The sequence below is a fragment of the Notechis scutatus genome, chromosome Z (assembly GCF_049901735.1).
Source record: "Notechis scutatus isolate UNSWTSFEM ecotype Mainland chromosome Z, rNotScu1.2, whole genome shotgun sequence".
NCBI lineage: Eukaryota > Metazoa > Chordata > Lepidosauria > Squamata > Elapidae > Notechis > Notechis scutatus.
In genome coordinates this window covers 91,205,436-91,224,672 of record NC_142025.1, presented here as the reverse complement: position 1 = coordinate 91,224,672, position 19,237 = coordinate 91,205,436, and the positions used below count along the sequence as shown (strand labels likewise).

General features: G+C 41.8%; 1 protein-coding gene across 3 annotated transcripts in view; it reads left to right on the top strand.

The window, feature by feature from the left end:
* The first annotated feature begins 3,813 nt into the window (after window positions 1–3,813).
* STAC2 (SH3 and cysteine rich domain 2) overlaps window positions 3,814–19,237 on the top strand; it is a 41,323-nt gene continuing 25,899 nt past the window's right edge. For all 3 annotated transcript variants that reach the window (XM_087947923.1, XM_087947925.1, XM_026679671.2), the window contains exon 1: window positions 3,814–4,224. In XM_087947923.1, coding sequence (XP_087804049.1) covers window positions 4,132–4,224 — 93 coding nt within the window. In that variant the 5' untranslated portion in view covers window positions 3,814–4,131. The remainder of the gene's footprint in view (window positions 4,225–19,237) is intronic.

Below are 19,237 nucleotides of genomic sequence, written 5' to 3'. Positions count from 1 at the left end.
ATTCTAATAGCTTGCAGAGAAAAGCAGTTTAGTGATAAATAACCCATCCCTTGCATCAAAGACCAAGCTTAGGAAGAGCTAGAATTTTTTTTACTGTTCCTGTGTTTCTGTTTGTCACCAAGCAATCAAGGAAGAAAAGACTGCAATATTATTTTGGATGCCTAGTATCAAAAGTGGCACTTTGGCTCTCATCCCTCTTCCTCCATTCAACTCAAAGGGCAAATTCAACCTTTTCCTCACCACAAATCACTTTAAATACTAAAAGCACTTTTCATTTTCTGCTGCTTTCATTATCGCTGCCTCCTGATCTGCTTTCCCAGACCGGTATATTTTTATCTTTTTTCTGTTAATCTGGTTTATTTGTTCTTTCTGAAGAAATTATCTCCTTCCCCCTTCTAACAACAATGATGCCAGTTCCAGGGATTTCTTGCCTTCTGTCTTGGGGTGGTGGGGGATAATCTTCCCTTTGAACAGCTGCTGTAATTTGCCAGGAAAGTAGGGGGTAGAAGAGATGAGGAACGGGGTGCTCTTGTGTTCATTGCAAGGTCATTGGTGTAGACAATGGCTCATTTCCTTCCTACACACACATCTTTAAAAAAAAAAGCACACTCACATTTCAACAGAGTAAGATAATTTATGGTTTTCTTCCTCCAGAATTTGGGGTGGGGGGGAATACTTTTGACTGTTTATTCCCTCCGCCTGATGACTTCACCCGACCTATTCATATGCTTCCCACCACTTTTTACTCATACAGCTACCACCAACCCTGTGCACTGATTGTGCCAGATGTATATTATGCAGGGATCATGAACACCCATTCTCCTCCTTCCTCTGACCTTCATCTCCACATCTCACAGTCTTAGCCACAATATCCAAAGAGGTCTTTGCTCTCACTCAGAAAGCCTGGCTGAAACCAGAAATGCAGGACAGCAAAAATGAATGAAAGCAAAGTAAGTTTCCCATAATTCTTCTTATTCTTGGGCCTAACTTACATTTTATGGCAGCACTATCCTGCCCTGACAACTGCAAGCTTCACCCTTGTTCATAATTGTCCTCATCCCCAATTCAGAAAGAACCAGCCTTAAGTTGCCACTAAATGAACTAATGTAAAAATAGTGTTTTCCCCCTTAAGACAATACTATCTCACAATAACTCAGTTTGTAAAATATATTATTTTGGAGGTGAATCTTCAGCCTGGTGAGAGACTCCAGGCAAGAAGCATGCCTAGAAGTAGTACTTTTAACTTTACTGTAAGTATGCATCTGTATTTTCAGACTTGCCAGAATCTGACATGTCTGAAAATACATCTTCCTTCCACATACAATCCCAGAAATTAGAGATGGTCCCTTCTGAGATATATGCTTCTGCATTTTCAACTACCTCTTATTTGACCACTGTCTAGTTTGCCATTCTGCCTCTTGTCTCCCAAGATCATTATTCCACATATCAATACATGAGGTCAAGCAATCCATTGTAGCTATGTATTGGAGAGTGCAAAGATGTATTGGAGAGTGCAGGCACAACCTTCCCTTCTAATCACTAGGCAACCTCCCTACAGCCATTTTTGTCCCAACCTTTGTCCAACCTGTTACAGAACATTTCCTGAGTTCCTTTTGTCATCATAACTTTTCCCATTTGTTCATTTTGAATCCTGTGCATGTTCTCTTAGGTTGAAGAGAACATGCATGGGGAAGAAGAGACAAATTTGTGCAATCTCCTATGAACAATATTTTGATATGCCATCAAGACATCTATACTGTGGAGTATTGCAAATCCACTTTTCTTGTAGCAGCATCCAGAAAATTAAGAGGGCATTGAACTAGTTTATTATTCACTTATTCTCAATTTCCCCATAATCATCCAGTTGAGTTATTCATAGCACCCACTTTTCTTAAATAAGAGATATAAGGTAGTTACAAATCAACTGCACCTCTATAACTGTCTGGTTTGGTTCTGCAACCCAACAGGACAGACACAGACTTCAGAGGACAATTAGGACTGCAGAAAAAACAATTACTACCCACCTGCCTTCAATCGAGGACCTGTAAACTGCAGGAGTCAAAAAGAGGGCTGTGAAAATATTTGCAGACCCTCACATCCCGGACATAAACTGTTTCAACTCCTTCCCTCAAAATGACGCTATAGAGCACTGCACACTAGAACAATTAGACACAAGAACAGTTTTTTCCTGAATGCCATCATTCTGCTAAACAAATAATTCCCTCAACACTAGCCAACTATTTACAAAGTCTGTATTACTATTAATCTTCTCATCACTCCTTATCACCAATCCCCTCCCACTTGTGATTGTAGGACTGTAACTTTGTCACTTGTATCCTTACTATTTATACTGACTCTTTCCTAGTATGATTTGATTGCTGATTGTACCCTACTACTATCATTAAGTGTTGTACGTTATGACTCTTGATTCTTAATGAATGTATCTTTTCTTTTATGTATACTGAGAGTATTTACACCAAGACAAATTCCTTGCGTGTCCAATCACACTTGGCCAATAAAAGTATTCTATTCTATTCTATTTCTAGTCAGTTTCAATTTTCTCATAGGACCTAAGTACTTGGACAAGCACTGCAGACTTTGAGCTGTTTCTATGGCTTTCCACATACTTTTTATTATGTCATATTTTAAAAACCTAGTGATGACCCAATGTGAAATAGATGTTTGAATCTAACCAAAATCAACATGCTGGTGTGTTATGGCAGAAACTCATGTGTCAGGAGCTACAGAAGTTTATAGGGCCAAAATTTGTGTTATGATACATATTTCATCCATTGATCCTCCTTATATGGCTGTGAATGCTCATGGGATAGGACAGCCAGCTTAGAGAAATCCAAGCAGAATCCTGAAGATAGACACTCTGATAGATGTTTTCCCTACAGACTTAATCCTATGCTGAAGGGGGATGGCAACAAATTTGGGGGAGAAAATTGATCATCTTACAACTCACATCAGGACATCATGATGGTTTGGAATAGATGGACAAAAGACATACTGGGGGATTAAGAATAAGAATTACACATTTTATTTTGGTTCTGCCCACTGAAGGAACTGTGGATAGCATTTTACTCAGCTGTGAGGCATAGCTACACCCTAATTAGTGTTTTGTAACATCCTTATGTTGGCTTTGCATACCCCATCTTCAACAGCAAGGCATAAGGAAATCCTCCCCAAAAGAGAATAATGCTCCTCTTTCTTAAAGAGGAATCTCAGCCCAGGAAAGATTGGTTTAACGGAGGAGTATCGCTTGAGAGATTCCTGCAAACTTTTCTCAGGGCATGAAGCTAACTTAGGCAGACACAAGGATTCCAAGAGCTGAACAAATCAATGTCATACCTTGAAAAGGAAGAGAACTAAGAGCTTGCCTTCACTAGCATTTCTTAAGAATAAGGTACTCTTTTACCTTTGCTCCAAGCTGGAAACAAAGTTATATGCTAGACACCTTGCATGGCCATGAAAGAAATTGCTACTTTGAGTGGAGAAAATCAAAGGATGTTACCGCTGAGACTGATAGCTCACTACTTCAAAAGGATGAAAGAGACAACTCTGAAAAGTGGGTGAGTGTCCATTTTGTTCTTTTAGATTTAGAATTTCTCTCTCTCTCTCTCTCCCTCTCTCTCTCTCTCTGTAAACCAGTTATGACAAAGACAAGCTGCTCCTGAAAATCAAACTTGAAGAGCCTCCAGAGCGTAAAAGACTAGGAAGCTTCGCTTGCGCTAGTCAGAGGGGAGGGGAGAGTAACTACGTGGGGTTGTAAATTCTGTTTAGATTTGCATAAAAGGGGAGGTCCGAGTGGTAAGGAGACTCATCAGCATCGGCTTCAGAGTGATTTAGAGTGAGGACCGTCTGTGGTCGCTTAAAAGAATAAGTCGGGTTTTTGCTTTCCTAAAAGGAAACTTAAAGTGGAAGGAGGAGGAGAGCCCGCAAAAAATTATCCCGGGGGGCGGGGAGAATAAAGCTTCTTGGTCCATCGAGGAGGGAGAAGAGGCGGCTTTGGATTTAAGGTGGGAGGGGAGGGGCGGAAGAGCTCCAGTCCGCAACCCTTCCGGAGAACTGTGTTCATCTGCTTCAGCTCCGGACCCTCAGCTCAGCCGGACCCGTCCTAGGCGCACCATGACCGAAATTACCGAAAAGGAGAACGACCCCCAACACAGCACGGATGCGCAGCAGACCCCGAGCACCGGCTCCAGCCTGCAGGAAACAAAGGTAGCCATCTCCCTCCCTCTCTCTAAACTAAGCGAGTTATTGATTGGCGCACTTTTTCAGCCGCCGTCTCCTCCTCCAGCGCAGCTCTCCTTTCCCAGGGCGACTCTCCGGATCGAGGAGGCAGCGAGCGCTTGTGATACCGTGGAGATGTTTTCTCCCTGGTTGTCTCCACAGAGCCTCTCGCCCATTCTTCCGCCCTGCCCCGCCCCGCCCCGCTCCATAACTAGTTCTCCACGAGCCCCGAGCGACCGCGTGGTTCCCCCTTGCCCGCTTCCTCCAGTCCCATCTTTTCAGCTCCGCGCTTCCTCCTCTTTCGCCCGCCTTTCCTCCCTGCAGTAGCCAAGCCGCGTGTCATCCTCCTGACTGGTTTCTTCACCACCGCAGTACTGTATAATCTGTTTGAAGTAAGCGGTAGCACGCTCTTGTTGCCCCTTCGCTAATCTGGCGCCCTCTAGATTGCGTTGGATGACCGGACTGATAGTCTGCAACCCATCTGGAGAGTGATGTATATCATTGCTAGATATTTCTGGGATTCCTCTTAGGAGGTGTGCATGTGGCATGGTGGGTTACAATTGTATGGGGTGGGCAGATGGGGGGGGGAGAGAAGAAAGAGCTGTTTACCACCAAAAGACACTTCCGAATCTTCCCAGCCTGATTTTTCCCTTCATTAATCCTGAATCCTGGATATAGGAGCGGATATACATATTTATTGACATTTAAGTAGAGAAGCACTTTACTTTAAATATCTGAGTTAAGTATTTTCCATGTCCCATTTATAATCTGAAGGCCAAGTTGTAGGGCAGATAATTATATAGCTGACAGTAAGAGATACAGTAATGCAATAGTGTGATCTCTTTGAAGTTGGATTTTTAAAAACATAAAAAATTGTTGTATATCCCCATTGTCATTCTCCCCGCCTGATAGCCTTAATGTCCAATTTAAAGGGTTAATAGGATTACCAGAAATATCGTACAATACATACATATTTGTGAGAATCTAAAATATCACTTCAGTGTTATCTGTGAAATAAGTGTAGGAAACTGAGGATAAGGGCACTGCCACTCAGTACACACGCACACATACTCACGGACAGAGAGAGAAAGAGAAATTGGAGGAGATTGAATTTGAAAAGGTTACTATCTGGAAATCATAATATCTAATTCTGAAGGAGGGCAGTCTTGGGGAGAACAGGGGCATTGGAAAGTAGCAAAAATTAGCTGTGTGTGTGTGTGTGTGTGTGTGTGTGTGTGTGTTCACATGCATGTTTCAATGCAGCAGGGTGATTTATTACAATATGCTTTCATTATAGGCTTTGTGTTATAATAGTTGTGTTCTTTTGTGTCTTAGGAACACGCTTTGGAGGGGAGAAGGGGAAGAAGATGGGGAACAAAATTATTTTGCTATGGAGAAAAAATGCTTGAACTATATCAGAAATTTATCGCAACAGCAGCTAAGGAGGCCACTAGCAAAGCACCCAGTGGGTAGCAAAATGTTCTTTTTTTTTGCTGCTTATTTCCTAGATTCTTCTAGCATACAGAAGAATATTACTTCTGTACATGGAGGCTCCACTAATTCAGTTGGCTAATTAGCCTATCCTCCCTTCATAAAAGTATGCATATTGTTCCTGTTTGTTTTTTTACATAGGTGATAACATTTCCAGTTTGAAGAAAGAACATGTGGCTAGTGCAATACTGAAAAGAAGTGTTGACTTCTCTAGAATTTAGTTTTGGCAGGCCAATGGTTACTCCCTCTCTGCTAGAGTGAAAATGCACTCAACGTCAGCGCTTCTTTTTCCTGATTTTACACTCCTGAGAGACCCGAAACCAAAAATAGACATTAGGGACTGCTATACCTAGGAGAGTGTGGACTGAAAAGAAGCTTGGTACATATATTAGAAATGAGATTTAAAAGATTAACTTTTTCCAACCAAGCACTCTCCACGTATTCAGACTACAATTTCCATAACCCTCGACTCTGTATGGCTGAGTACAATGTGTAACCTAACATACCTGGAAGGTATTTCCAAAGCCTGACCCATTATGATCAGTTATATGAATCTGCAGGTGCAGTCCAGAATCATGTGTCGAAAATTGGGTTGTGATAAAAGCAATAAGAACGTCAGTTATCAAAAATAAGGGGTGTTTTCAGCCCACACCAGTTGTTACTAATGTATGCTGTGAGGTGGAATGTTGCAGGCTCTTTCTGCTGCCAGTTTAGAGCCCTGCTGATGTCAAAACTGTGACGTTGGTTGCTAATGCACGTAACATTTCGAGTGGGTTTAAAATTCTAGGCAACATGTGCAGTTCCAACAGTGATGCTGCAAGTTCCACCCCTGCCAAATTTGTACAACCAACAAAAGATGCCTCTGTGTGTGTATGTGCATGCATGATTGTCTCTGGCATGCACGGCAGAATATGTTCCTACTTTACTCTGCAATTCCCTCACTAGGAAGTTACCTCTGTAAGGCAGGAGGCAGATTCAGTGCAATGCAGGTTCCCTGTCTAGGTGAAGAATCCCCACGTGTCTCTGAACTCTATGTAATGTCTGGCACTTTTCCTCTCATATTATCAATCGCTTATCATTCTTTAGTCAAGCTGCTGGGTGTCCACCACCAAATCTGTGGGGTGAGTCCACTGTTGCTTTAGAGCAGGGGTGTCCAACCTTTCACCTTCCCTGGGCCACATTAGAAGATGAAAATTTGGTTTGGGCCGCACATATAATAAATTATTATAAAATAATTATATTATAAAATTATATAATAAATTATAAATTATTTTTATTATTTATTAAAAATTATTTATTTTTATTAATTTTCCGGCCAAATTTTGCGGGGTGGGGGGAGGGGGGAAGAAAGCTCGCCCGCCTCGCGCCTACCTCTCCTGCAAATGGCCCGTCTGGATGCGGCAGGACTGGAAGGCGAGGACCGGGAGGCTCGGTGCAGCAGCAGCAGCGGCAGCAGCAGCAGCAGCGGCGGGGGCAGAAGCAGTGGCGGCGGAGGGGGCAGAAGCGGCAGCGGCGGCGGGGGCAGAAGCAGCAAAGGCGGCGCCCGCCTTTCTGTTGCTGCTTGGCGTGGCGCCGCTCGCCCCACCTCGCGCCTGCCTCTCCTCCTCCTCGCTGGCTCTTGCCAGAAGGTTGGGGTGGGCACTGGGCCGCATTACGAGGTGACCTGGGCCGCATGCGGCCCGCGGGCCGCGGGTTGGACAAGCCTGCTTTAGAGGCTGACAGAAATGAAGGAAGACCTTATGTCCTGCGTTTTTCTGGACCACATTGCTTGTGTCACACAACCCAAGAATTTTGGTTTGCCTAAGTTGGAATCATCTGAGTCTGACCTGCACTGGTGGCAGAAAATCCCACTGATGCCCCTCTCCTCCTTTAGCAGAAATGTAATTACCACTGTTGAGTAATTAACTGTGTGCTGCCCTTTCATGTCACTTACAATCATTCTGCCTAATGGTACAGCCACCCACGATTTCAAGGACTAATAAGAAAAAGAGTCACATTTTTAATGCTTTTGTGATGGTGGGAGAATCATTGTCTATATGAAGGATGAAACTTATCAGTGGAATGGCACAACCTAGCTTTCTCCTTGATAGGCTATATTTCATAGCACAAAGAAGCTGATGGGAAAAACACAGGGAAAGCCAGAAGAAATAATCAAGAATGCACCCTACTCATTCACAGGCAGAAATGGTTCTCCTTAATTCCATTGTTTGGATGAAATTGAGTAGAAACAAGGGCAAGAGTCAGTAGGAATGTAAAGAATTATAATTGAATAAGGGACAAACGTTACAATAAATTAGGGAAGACTTTCCCCCTACATTTTTTCTAATTAATCCCCATTTCGTGAATCTGCTATTGCATTTCCATAAAAAGCCATGTAGAATGTGCCACCTGATTTTCCATTATGAAAGAAATCACAGCAGGGGAATGTGATAATTTTGAAGTGGGAAAAGTCTTGTTATAGGATGGGAGAGAGGAGAGTTAATTCAGGTGGTTTGTTTAAAGACACAGGTATATCTACTAAGTCTGTGAGTATTTGTGCACTAAGTTGTGCTTTTAGAGCAGCTTTTGCAAACTTGATACTCTCCATTTTCGAGGGCTCCGTGTTCGATGTACATAACTATCATGTTCAAAAAGATCCCTTAAATACCACCCCAAGGCAAAACAAGAAAAAATATAACTGTTCATTTGATAGTTTTTCTTAGTGATACTTCTTAAAGATGTGCTAGCCTCAGGCCAAAATATTAGGCTGGCTTTGCAGAATTGTTTTGAACGATATACCTCCTTCTTTTCTCCCTAATTTCCCTCCCATTTTTAAGACTTTTCTTTGGTCAAGCCAGTTGCTTAGCCAACAGCCTATCTATGGATTTGGTTGTAAATCCAAGGAAGGAGCTCTGGGTTTTATTTTATTGGGAGGAGACAGTTCAGCAGCCCAAAAAATCTCTCTACTGGAACTAAAGTGATTAAGCACCCAAATATTCCTGATGTTACAAAAATTAGCTTTTCCCATCTCCAGGGGAGGCAGTTTGGCATTATATAAACTTGATGGAGTTTTCTTTAGGATTCTTTAGGAAACTTTGAAAATATGGTGCTTTGTTTGCTTCCTCCCTAAAAAACAAATTTTCCCATCTTTTAAAATTTTATTTAAGGACAAGATATCTCATCAGAACAGGCATAGTACATAAAGGTCCTGCACATTTATGATATGTAAAGGAAATCTGATGTTTTTTACAACAGCATATTGACTAGGATGAAAGACTCAGTCGAGCAGAGATTTCTGCTGATCTGTACACCCCCCACCAATTCTGATTATAGGAAGACTTATAAACAAATGTCTAAAATTCCAGCACAATTATAGTAATTTACTTTTGAGAAGGGGGGGGGTTGTAGAGGTTAAAGGAGTTGTGTAATAATTGCCTGTTCTCACCATATAATAAAGTTCCAGGACATTTCCGCACCGTTTTGCTTTAGATCTTAATTAATTTGAATCATAGTCTCTTTCCTGGAGTGAAATTGATTTATTTCTGACTTTATTCCTGATTTATTCCAGTTTATGGGAAACCACTGAAAACTGGCACTTTCCTTTCAACTTTTATTATTCTGCAAATCTCATAGACAATCTGCTTTCTATTTGGCAGGAGGACCCTGAATCCAGGGCATAAACTGCCATTATGGTTACATGTCCAAGGGTCTTATTCCTGAAGCTTTCCTCTCTCCTTATTGCCTCCCCCATCATAGAAGTGGTGAGATTTCAACAGTAAAACCTTGGGGGGATGGAATCCCTCCACAGGCTCCTTCTCAGTGTTTATTCTGATGGTGTAGATTTGATCTTGGCAAGGTGTTGCCTGTTATCTTGTTGCAGCACCATGAAAGATTTTAAAAAGGATAATCAGCACTTCGAATTGGATCTGGAAACCGACCAGGAGCCAATGCAGGATGGATATTCTATCCTATTCTGATGGGTTTGTCCTGTCAGGAGCCTAGCCACTTCACTGTGAATTAGCTGTAGCTATTGAGATCTCTCCAAAAGCAGCACCACATAGAGTATATTACAATAGTCTAACAATGGGTCAGTCATCATTGCCAAGCCATTTGGTTAAGGTAGGATTGTAACAAGTGCAGCTGCCAAAGCTGAGCAAAGGCTATGGTTTCCGGCTCCTATTTCAGCAGAAGCCATGAATCCATACAGTTAGTCCTTGCTTATCAACTATTTGTTCAGTGACTATTGGAAATTACAATGGTGTTGAAAAAAAATCATTTTATTGCCCCTTTAGAACCTTTGAGGCATCTTTCTATCGTGTGATTGCCATTACAATCAGTGCACAAAGTCCTGTGCCTGATCTATGTTTTTTCTTGCAGAGCAGAGAAATTGAAGAAAAAGGAATTGCAAAAAAAGTAAGTTGTTAACTTCTACACACCAAAAGCAATATGATTGTACTAATGGCCCGGTAGCCATGGGACACTATGTAAATAGCTTATAGCATGCTCTTGAAATCCCTTCTTCGATCTCTCTGCTCTGGGATGGGAGAGTAAAAAACAAAAGTGATTTCTATAGGCACTCTCTCCTTTGTCTGCCCTCTTGTCCCCATTCAGCCTCCCTCTCCCCCGCCCCCAAAGAGAGACTGGAGAGGGATTTCAAGAGAATAAGCTGTCTGAAAGCAATACAATCACACCAGTAATGGGAAAGGATCACACAAAGAAGATATTGCTTTCAGAAATTTTTCTCCCTCCTTCTTATCCCCCAGAGAGATTGGAGAGAAAGGGATTTCAAAAACGTAAGCTGTTCATGTAGCGTGCTTGTGACATCCAGCCCTGGGCTGCAACATGGTCACACTGCTTTAGATATGTACAAGTCAGCATGTGGCCACTTGAGCGTTGTATAGAGTGGCCGAATGGTTAGGAAACAAATGGAAGCCAAAAATTGACTGAGTAGTTTTGTATGTTTTCAGTCAGAAACAACAGTTATGGTCATGTGATTTCTGCCTAGTGAGCACCTCACTCATAAGTGGAATTGCACATCCCAATACAGTCACTAAGCAAGGACTACCTTTAAAAACCCCAGTTCATGCACCAAGTCCTTGAAAAGGAATATTACCCTGTCAAGAGTACCTACCAGGTTAAAAAAAATGCCATGATGATTGCTGGCACCAAACATCTCAGTTTTGGCAGAATTTATTCTCCCCCCACCCCCCATTTGTTTCAGATCCTGCCCAAGCACTAATTTAGGGTTTCCATATGTGCTTTGTGCAGTGTCAAAAAGCCATTTGTCCCTAAGTCCAGGACTGTCCTTGATATCTTTTCAGATAATAAATGAAGAGCCTGGTTAATCCTGCTTTTATTAATTTGGAGAGAACAAGTATTGTTACCTTCAGCCTAAAACTCATATCGCCAAATCCTAGAAAATATTTACCTAATGCATCTCTGTCCCCTCTGATTATTTATTCAGAAGAGATTCTAATCATCATCTCTGATGAGATCTGATTTAATTTGAATGTTAAACCAGGAATGTATTCATGAAAGATTTAGATTCCTTAACAACAAGATGTGAGAAGAGTTTTACTGGTCAAGAACTACCTTTAATCATCTGTTTCCAAGCAAGGGCTGCATTCAGATTGGAACCAAAACCAGGATGTAATTGTGGGTTGGGCATAAAAGTGACGGAGCTGAATCATTTGTGATGTATATTCCTTACAAGCTTCACCGAGTGTTTGGCTGCATTTTTTTGTGAGTAATGTCCCAAATTCTCTGGGGAACTTTGTGTGTAATCGCAAATTATGAATTGTCTAGTTTGTTTAAAAGCAATTATAGGTTAAATATGCTTGGACTTGAGAAGACTTGTGTTTGGTCCTCTTCTGGTGAAGAAGCATTGGGGGTGATGTTAACAAAAATTAGGGTTGTAAGCAGAGGTTGTATTCAGCAGGTTCTGACCAGTTCTGGAGAACCAGTAGTAGAAATTTTGAGTAGTTCAAAGAACCGGCAAACCCCACCTCTGACTGGAGATTTTACAGTATCCTTCTGCTGCCATGCCCACCAAGCCACGCCCACAGAACAGGTAGTAAACAAAAATTAATCCCACTACTGGTTGTAAGATGATATTTAAAAGAACTTGAATGAACACAATAGGAGTTATCTACCTTAGTCTGTTCCCCCTTGCAGTTAATTCTCTTTCCCTCTCCAGCTTTCCCTTGTTATCTTCTATGAATGGATCATTTCAAAAAGTGGAACTAGAAATTAAAAGAGAAAGAAGAACTAGAGATTTTGATTTTGTTAAGAGCAGATAGCTGAACTATAGGAGTTGCTGCAATCAGATATATCTATTAATTTAAATTGCTTTAAAACGGATTGGACGAATGTGTGTAGGATCGGGCAGTTTGTCAATAATATTTATTTACAATTCCAGGATCATATCTTAATACAAGATGACCACACACAACAGCAGAAGAAGGGTATTGATCACTAGATTATGTTAGTTTTTTGAATGCACCTGGTTGGGCATTACATGGCACAATACTGAACTAGAGGCCTGAATCAACAGCATCTTTTCTTACAGTTTTGCCAGAAAAAAAGGAAGGAGAAGGGGGCTTGGAGAAGATGACAAATCTTAACAGCAGCTGTCAGTGCCAAGAAAGCTCCTGTAGAATCTTGCATCTCAGGAACATTTATTGTACAGGAGACTTAAAGCCAGTAAACTGGACTGTCGGTGCACTATGCTTAAAAGCCCAGGCTACTGCTAAAAGAAATTGAAATCACTTGTCAGTTCTGAAAGAGCTTGGGGCACAGTCACAGGAAAAATGGCAGCCTGAACATTGGCAGCCTTCGCTGAGTGGTTGGCACCAAACAGGACCATGGCCAAGATCCAGGTTCTAGAGCTATCTTCCAGAATCTTTTTGCTTGCAGTAGGGATGAACTTACTCTTGCATGCTGGCCAAGGCAAAGCAGCCTTGGATTCAGTTCTCTTCCTTTCCCTTCCCAAAATGACTGCACTTGCACTTTTTTCCTGCAAGGTGTCATGCTGGATGTCCAGGTGAAAATTGTCTGTCTACTCCAAGCAGCTAGAGCAGGCTGGTCTTCCCTTGTGAGGTGCCATGGTTTTTTCAAAAAGTACAAGTGACATTTTATCCAGGCTGACAGGAGAAGAAGAGCAGGCCATGGCATTCCCATAAAGAAGACCAGGAAAAGCTAGCTTTGTTTTCAGAGCCATCCTTTCTCAGTATATCACCTTCCTTATTGTAGAGCAGGGGTGTCAAACTCAAGGCCCATGGGCCAGATGTAGCCGGTGGGGTGCTTAGACCTGGCACATGGGCCTGCCATGAAAACAACAAAGGACTGCCATGCGCAGCATCCCCGAATTCTATTTTTGTTGACAGAGGGTTGCAGGAGGCCATCACGGCTGAAAATGGAACCTGGGCTCCGTTTTTGCTGACAGAGAAGGCCATAGTGGCCGAAAATGGAGCTTCAATAAGTGATGTAGAGCTGGCCACGCCCCCCGACCATGCCCCCTGGCCACGCCCCTGCCCCCCCCCCCCCCAAGGTCAGACTCAATCCTGATGTGACCCTAAATGAAATCAAGTTTGACACCGCTGTTGTAGAGGAAGAATTGTGAATAGATACAGGAACATGGAATTGGGGCAGAGTCAAGCTAAGGCTTCTGGACATTATTGATTGGAGCATACCATGGGCATTTTAAATTTTATATGATGCAAGAATTGAGTCAAGGTTCAAACTCTCCTTGCCTCCAATTATCATTTGGAATTTTCACTTTGGTGGGATTTACTCACAAATTTGCTACAATGGCATAAAATCTCAATGGTTTCTGTCATGCCAGTTTAGGGAAAGAACAAGCATTTAACTTTTATTATGAGAAGAAAATTAAAAGATGTACATAGAGGTTCTGGTGTCTCTGTTACCTACATATTGTAGTTGTGATACGTATAAGAACTTGTGTAAGTGTGAGAAGGACTTTTTCTTTTAATTGTTTCTTCTGTTTTAGACAACATCTGCAGCTTGTTTATGAAAGCCAAGGGATTCTGTTGTTTAAAGCCCATCACTTATTTATTTGTTTGTTTATCGAATTTGCATGGCTGCCCAACTCCATAATGTCTCAGGGCTGTATCTCTTATTAAGACAGTTTGCAAGAATAAAAAACAGAAAAGAGCCATGAACATCCAGGAAGAGCAAAACAAGCACACCCCTTTAGCATAAAGCCATCTCTACTACCCAGACCAGACCAAGGCCTGGGGAAAAGCTAGGTTTAAATGAGTAGGGATTATATTGATTTCAGAGGTGTGGAGAAGTGCTGTTGCAAAGACCACATGGTGCAACAAAGAAGGCCTGTGTCTTGGATTCAGCTCGGGATATGAAAGTTTCTGGTTCTGCATAATGCAAATACTCTCAGGCACTTGATGTTGCTAGGGTTGAGCCTGTGTCTGTTCTTCCCCCATCCAGACCCTAGTCACTGTCAAGACCTTGACAGCATGATTTCATTAGACTGGGGTTAAGCTACACAATCAGGTATGATCTGTGTATTGATGACACCTGACCCCAAACAGGTGGATGATCTCATCCAATGGTCTCATATAGATATTGAAAAGGAGGGGAAGAGTGCTGAGCCTGTTGAATCCTGCACATCAGAGGCTTTGCACTCAGTCTCTACTCCCACTCACCCCCAATGCCATCACCTACTGGAACCAATTACTGGGAAAGAACCACCATAACATTTCTAATCCCTAGAGGCCACCCAGAAGAATACTGTGTTTGACGGTATTAAAAGCTTTTGACAGATTGAGAAGAACTACATGGTTTCACTACTTTATTCTGTCTCTACCAAAAGCTGTCAACAACTGTGTGACCACTGTTTTCTCAATACTGTGCCTGAAACTGTCTAAAAGTTGTCTAGATAATATAAGGCCCTCTGAATATATAAGGTGGCTGGCTGAACCAAGGTGTCTAGAGTGTTGGCTCAGGCAAGAGCGTCTTGAAAAGAGGACATACCATTTATTTCCTTCAAGGCAAGTAGAACCACATCACTTTCAGTGTGCCTTTCAATTCTACCAAGAACTATAGCATCTAATGAAGTTCAATGCTTAAGAAGAGAATTTACTATCAGGAAGAGGAAAAGGGAGAAGTTGAATGAGGGTAGCCCAAAGAAAGGTTGCTGCTTCCTATATTTGGGTGTGTGATGCTGTCTGTAAGGTGGAGGGAGAGAAAACCAGCATCTTATTGAATTTAATCCAAGCTTGAATCAGAAATCCCTTTAAATAAAAACGTCTTCCAAGAGAGGATAGTTCTCTGTAATGGAGTATTTTGGCATCTCTAGGGGTCGTGAAGAAAAAGAGGGGTGGATGTGACAAAGACAGGGACAAAAGCTGAGCTACTTGTCTTCATTGAATCTTCCTTACTGCCTCATTTATAGACCTTGGCTCATGTGCCAGGCTGTGTGTCTTCTGTGAGCATGTATAACATATAACACATGCCTATTTCAAGCATCTTATCTTCTTGTAGGTCTCAGTGGGGGTAATGGAAGGAAGCATGGCTTTATTTTCAGTGTTCTTAGCTACCAAAAATAGACCCAGCACCCACTCTAAACTGGTTTGATGTCTTGTAAGATCAAATTAAATTGGATGTTGGAGATGCTTCATTATATCGTCCTTCTCTCTTCATTTCTTGTAAGATCAGTCAAGTGGGGAAGCAAATTTGATCAGGACTACAGTATTGGAGAAGACTATTTTAGTTGTTTCCCCTATTCCAGCTTATTTCCACCTGATTCTCTGTAAAGAAAAGGTGCCAAAGTGTCTTTTTTTATGAAATACTTCAGGTAATTCGGGAAGAAGCAAAACATAATAGTGAGTTAGGGCCTTAACCAAGTGACTTATCATCTCCTGCTTGGCCTGTTGCATTGTACTTTACCCAAGGCTGCCTTTGAAGACTTGTCAGACACTGCAGGTGGGACAGAATGCAGCAGCCTGATTGTTAGCCACTGGGAACTCCTATAACCATGTGTTGCTGCACACTGCACTGGTTACCAACAGGTTTCCAGATAAAATTCAAAATTTTGACCTATAAAGTTCTATGTTGCTTGGCTCAAGGTAGCTAAGGGAGCGCTACCCACCCTCCCATCTAAAAGTTGGCTGGGAAAGGCTGGAGATAAAACTTTTAAAGTATGGGTATAGTCTCCTCCAGAGAATTGAATGGGCCCAACTTGCATTCCGAGAACAACTTAAATTATTCTGTTCTGCAACGTGTTTGCATTGTGATTGATACTTCAGTGATAAGGATCCTAACTGGCTGCTATGTAGGTGTACAGATAACTTTTAAAGCATTTTATTTTTGATGTATGACTGTAGCTATTTTATTGTTTTGTGATTTTATTTATACATCAAGAGCAATGTACAGTGACATAGCATGTAGAATAATGACAAGGGGGAATACATGACAGCAAATAATATGATTGGACTTTTTTTTTTTTTTTTGCCATTGCTTACTTAAAACTGGACAAAGATTCTGCCAGGCAAAACAATTTTGAGAGAATCCCCAATTTTGGGCATCTTGGCTGGAAAGATTCTTATCTCAAATACTGTGCGTGCTTGCAATATTTCTAACCCAATAGACCCAAAGCAAGGTATGAGAAATAGATGAGGTTCCTATTCTGGCTCACATACAAAAGATGGCTCTTATCTTATTTTGATCCCAGGGCATTTAAACTAGAGAGGCACAATCTAAGAATTCAAGCTATGTATCCTCCCCCCAAATATAGACCCTCCATAGGTTGGCAATGAATTGTACTTTAGAATATCACAGAAGAGAATATTTAGAATATCACAGAAGAGAAGGAAAACAAAGTTGAACTTCAAATTAAATGTAGAATTTACCTAGCTCTAAAACATATTTGTTCTGGCTTCTCCTGTTTGTTTATGTGCAGCCCCTGGCACATTAATCAAAATCTTGATGAAGCTTTTAGTCGTGGATTTCACCAGAAATAATCCAATTTGCACACCAGTTTTGAACAGGGAAGTGCAATCCATTCTGGGCTAAAGATAGAAAGTCTCCAGTCCAAATAATCACAACTATTTGCTTTTGATCCTGAGTCTGTTCCTCCCTTTGTACACACTCCTTCAAAATCCTCATTTATGCTTTTTCCAAAATGCTCCCCTTGGATTGAGTTTGAATGGAAGTTGGCATCCAGCACAATGATACAATCAGTTAAATATCAGTCTGGCTGAATTTGTTCTACTCAGCCCAACGGGAACTGCAGTTGGTACCAATTTAAATTTCTCCAGGCTAGCTTCAAGCCTAGCCATTGAGAATGCAATATAATAATTCAACTTGAAGACAACAACATGACTGGTCAAACCATTTCAGTTTTTTCCTATTGCTGCTCTATTGGAGCAAATTCTAACAGAAATAATTGTAAACTGCAAGCGCCATTTTCCAAACTGTGACTCCCCCCTCCTCCCCTTATCTAATGAGGTTTCTTCTCTGAATAAAACTGCTGTTCGTTTACCTTCATCGTTCAAAAGATAGCAGGCCTAGACTTCCAATATTTCCATGATTTGGTTAGATCAAAATGAGAATAACAATGGAGCATTATCTGTATAAAATCCAGCCCATTCCTTAGCAGAAAGCAGGTGCAGATTCTAGTGTGATGTGCATTCTGAATACATTACTAGGTTGGCACATTTCACTAAACACTATGATTTGCTTACTATTATCTAAATGTATGTCAACTTTGTCACTATGATTTGCAACCAGTGGTCTGTGTCTTAGTGTGAGATATAATCCCACCAATACGGTAGGTCAGTGATCCCCAACCTTTTTATGCCGCGGCCCGGTATCCCCAACCTTTTTATGGCGCGGCCCGGTACCGACATCAGCTGCGACGCCATCTTGTTTTGATGAAAAAGTGCTTCCGGTAAGCTCACCGGAAGCACTTTTTCATCAATACAAGATGGCGACGCCCAACAAACCAGCGGCCCGGTAGGACTTGTTCCACGGACCGGTACCGGTCCGTGGACCGGTGGTTGGGGACCCCTGCGGTAGGTGGTGGCAACCATGAATATCAGTGGAGAAGGAGAGAGATAGTTAAAGACATCCCCAGAGTTGCGAACTTGTGAATTGGTTCTTGAAGCATCTGGAGGATATGTGGTGTTGGAAGCAATAAGAGCAGTTGAAAGTTAAACATTGTACATCATTTCATAAATATGGGGGAAGGAGAGTTTTTGAAAAGGTTAGGAGCTGAGTCGCCAATGAGACTTATATTTGCTAAGCTGTTTTCACAGCAGCTGCGTTAAAAATAGCTTGAGCTGCATGTCAAGAAATATTAGCCTTTTTTATAGTGTCTTGGCAGGTTCTTTGAATGTTGCAGAGGGTAAAAAACTGAGAAATGGCAGTTTGAGCAGGAACCTGGAATCTGCTCTTTTGAACATCCGTTTAAAACAGCATAATAGAGAGGCTGGGTGAAGGGGAAGGCCTCACCCTCTCTTGGCATAATCCCTCCCACTGGGTGCTCCACAAACGTGTGGGGGCCATAATTCCTATAACACCGACTTTGCATACTGGCTGTATATGCTGGAAGTTGTGATCCCAATATGCTATAGTTCAGGGGTCCCTAAACTTGGCAACTTTAAGACTTGTCAACTTCCAACTTGAAGTCCACAAGTCTTAAAAGTTGCCAAGTTTGGAGATTTCTGCTATAACTGGAGGGGAACAAGGAGGGAAGACATGACAGTGATGGTGAACCTTTCTCTGCTGGCACACCACCCCACCCAAACAAAAGAAAAACAATTCTTTGCATATTCATCTGTTTTTTTAAAAAAAATAAAGTTTGATTGTGTGTGATCCCCAGGATCTGCCATGTGCCTCTTATCTTCAGGTCCTGTTATTTTTCTGTTGACAGACTCCTGTGGCCTATCAAAGCCTATCTAGAGCCTTCATTCTTGAAGTGGCTTCAGAGAATGCTCTTCCATAGTCTCTGCAACCTCCAAAAACTGGGTGAAAGCATGCCCGTTCTTGCACAACTTCTGGAAGATCCGGAGGCTACCCCAGAGCATGCTTCGTTTTAGTGGCTTTCATTTTTCCACTCTAATAACCCTTTCAGATATTAAATAACCAAAGAACATAAAAGCACCTTCTTGGGTTCTATAAATTACAAGGTGTCAACTGATCATACATGTGTCATGATGTCATTCTGCAAATGATAGAGTTATGTCATTTGTAAAGTCATGTATTTTACTTTGTGGTCCACATGCCATTTGTCCTGCATGGCTTTTTTTTGCAGATACCAATGGGAGCAGCAAGTTCTTCTGCCTGAAGAACTTTTAACTCCTTACACCCACCCACTCCACTACAAGAATTTCTCCCCCAGTATCTTGAAAAAAGTACCCAGGAACAATTAAGGCAAAATAAAGAGACAACTCAGTCCTGGGGATGGAGAAGATGTGAGAGTGAAATTCTGCCTTGAGTTGGCTTGATATGAGAGGGTGGCAGAGGGAAGCTTTCGAGATTCTGTTGTTATATC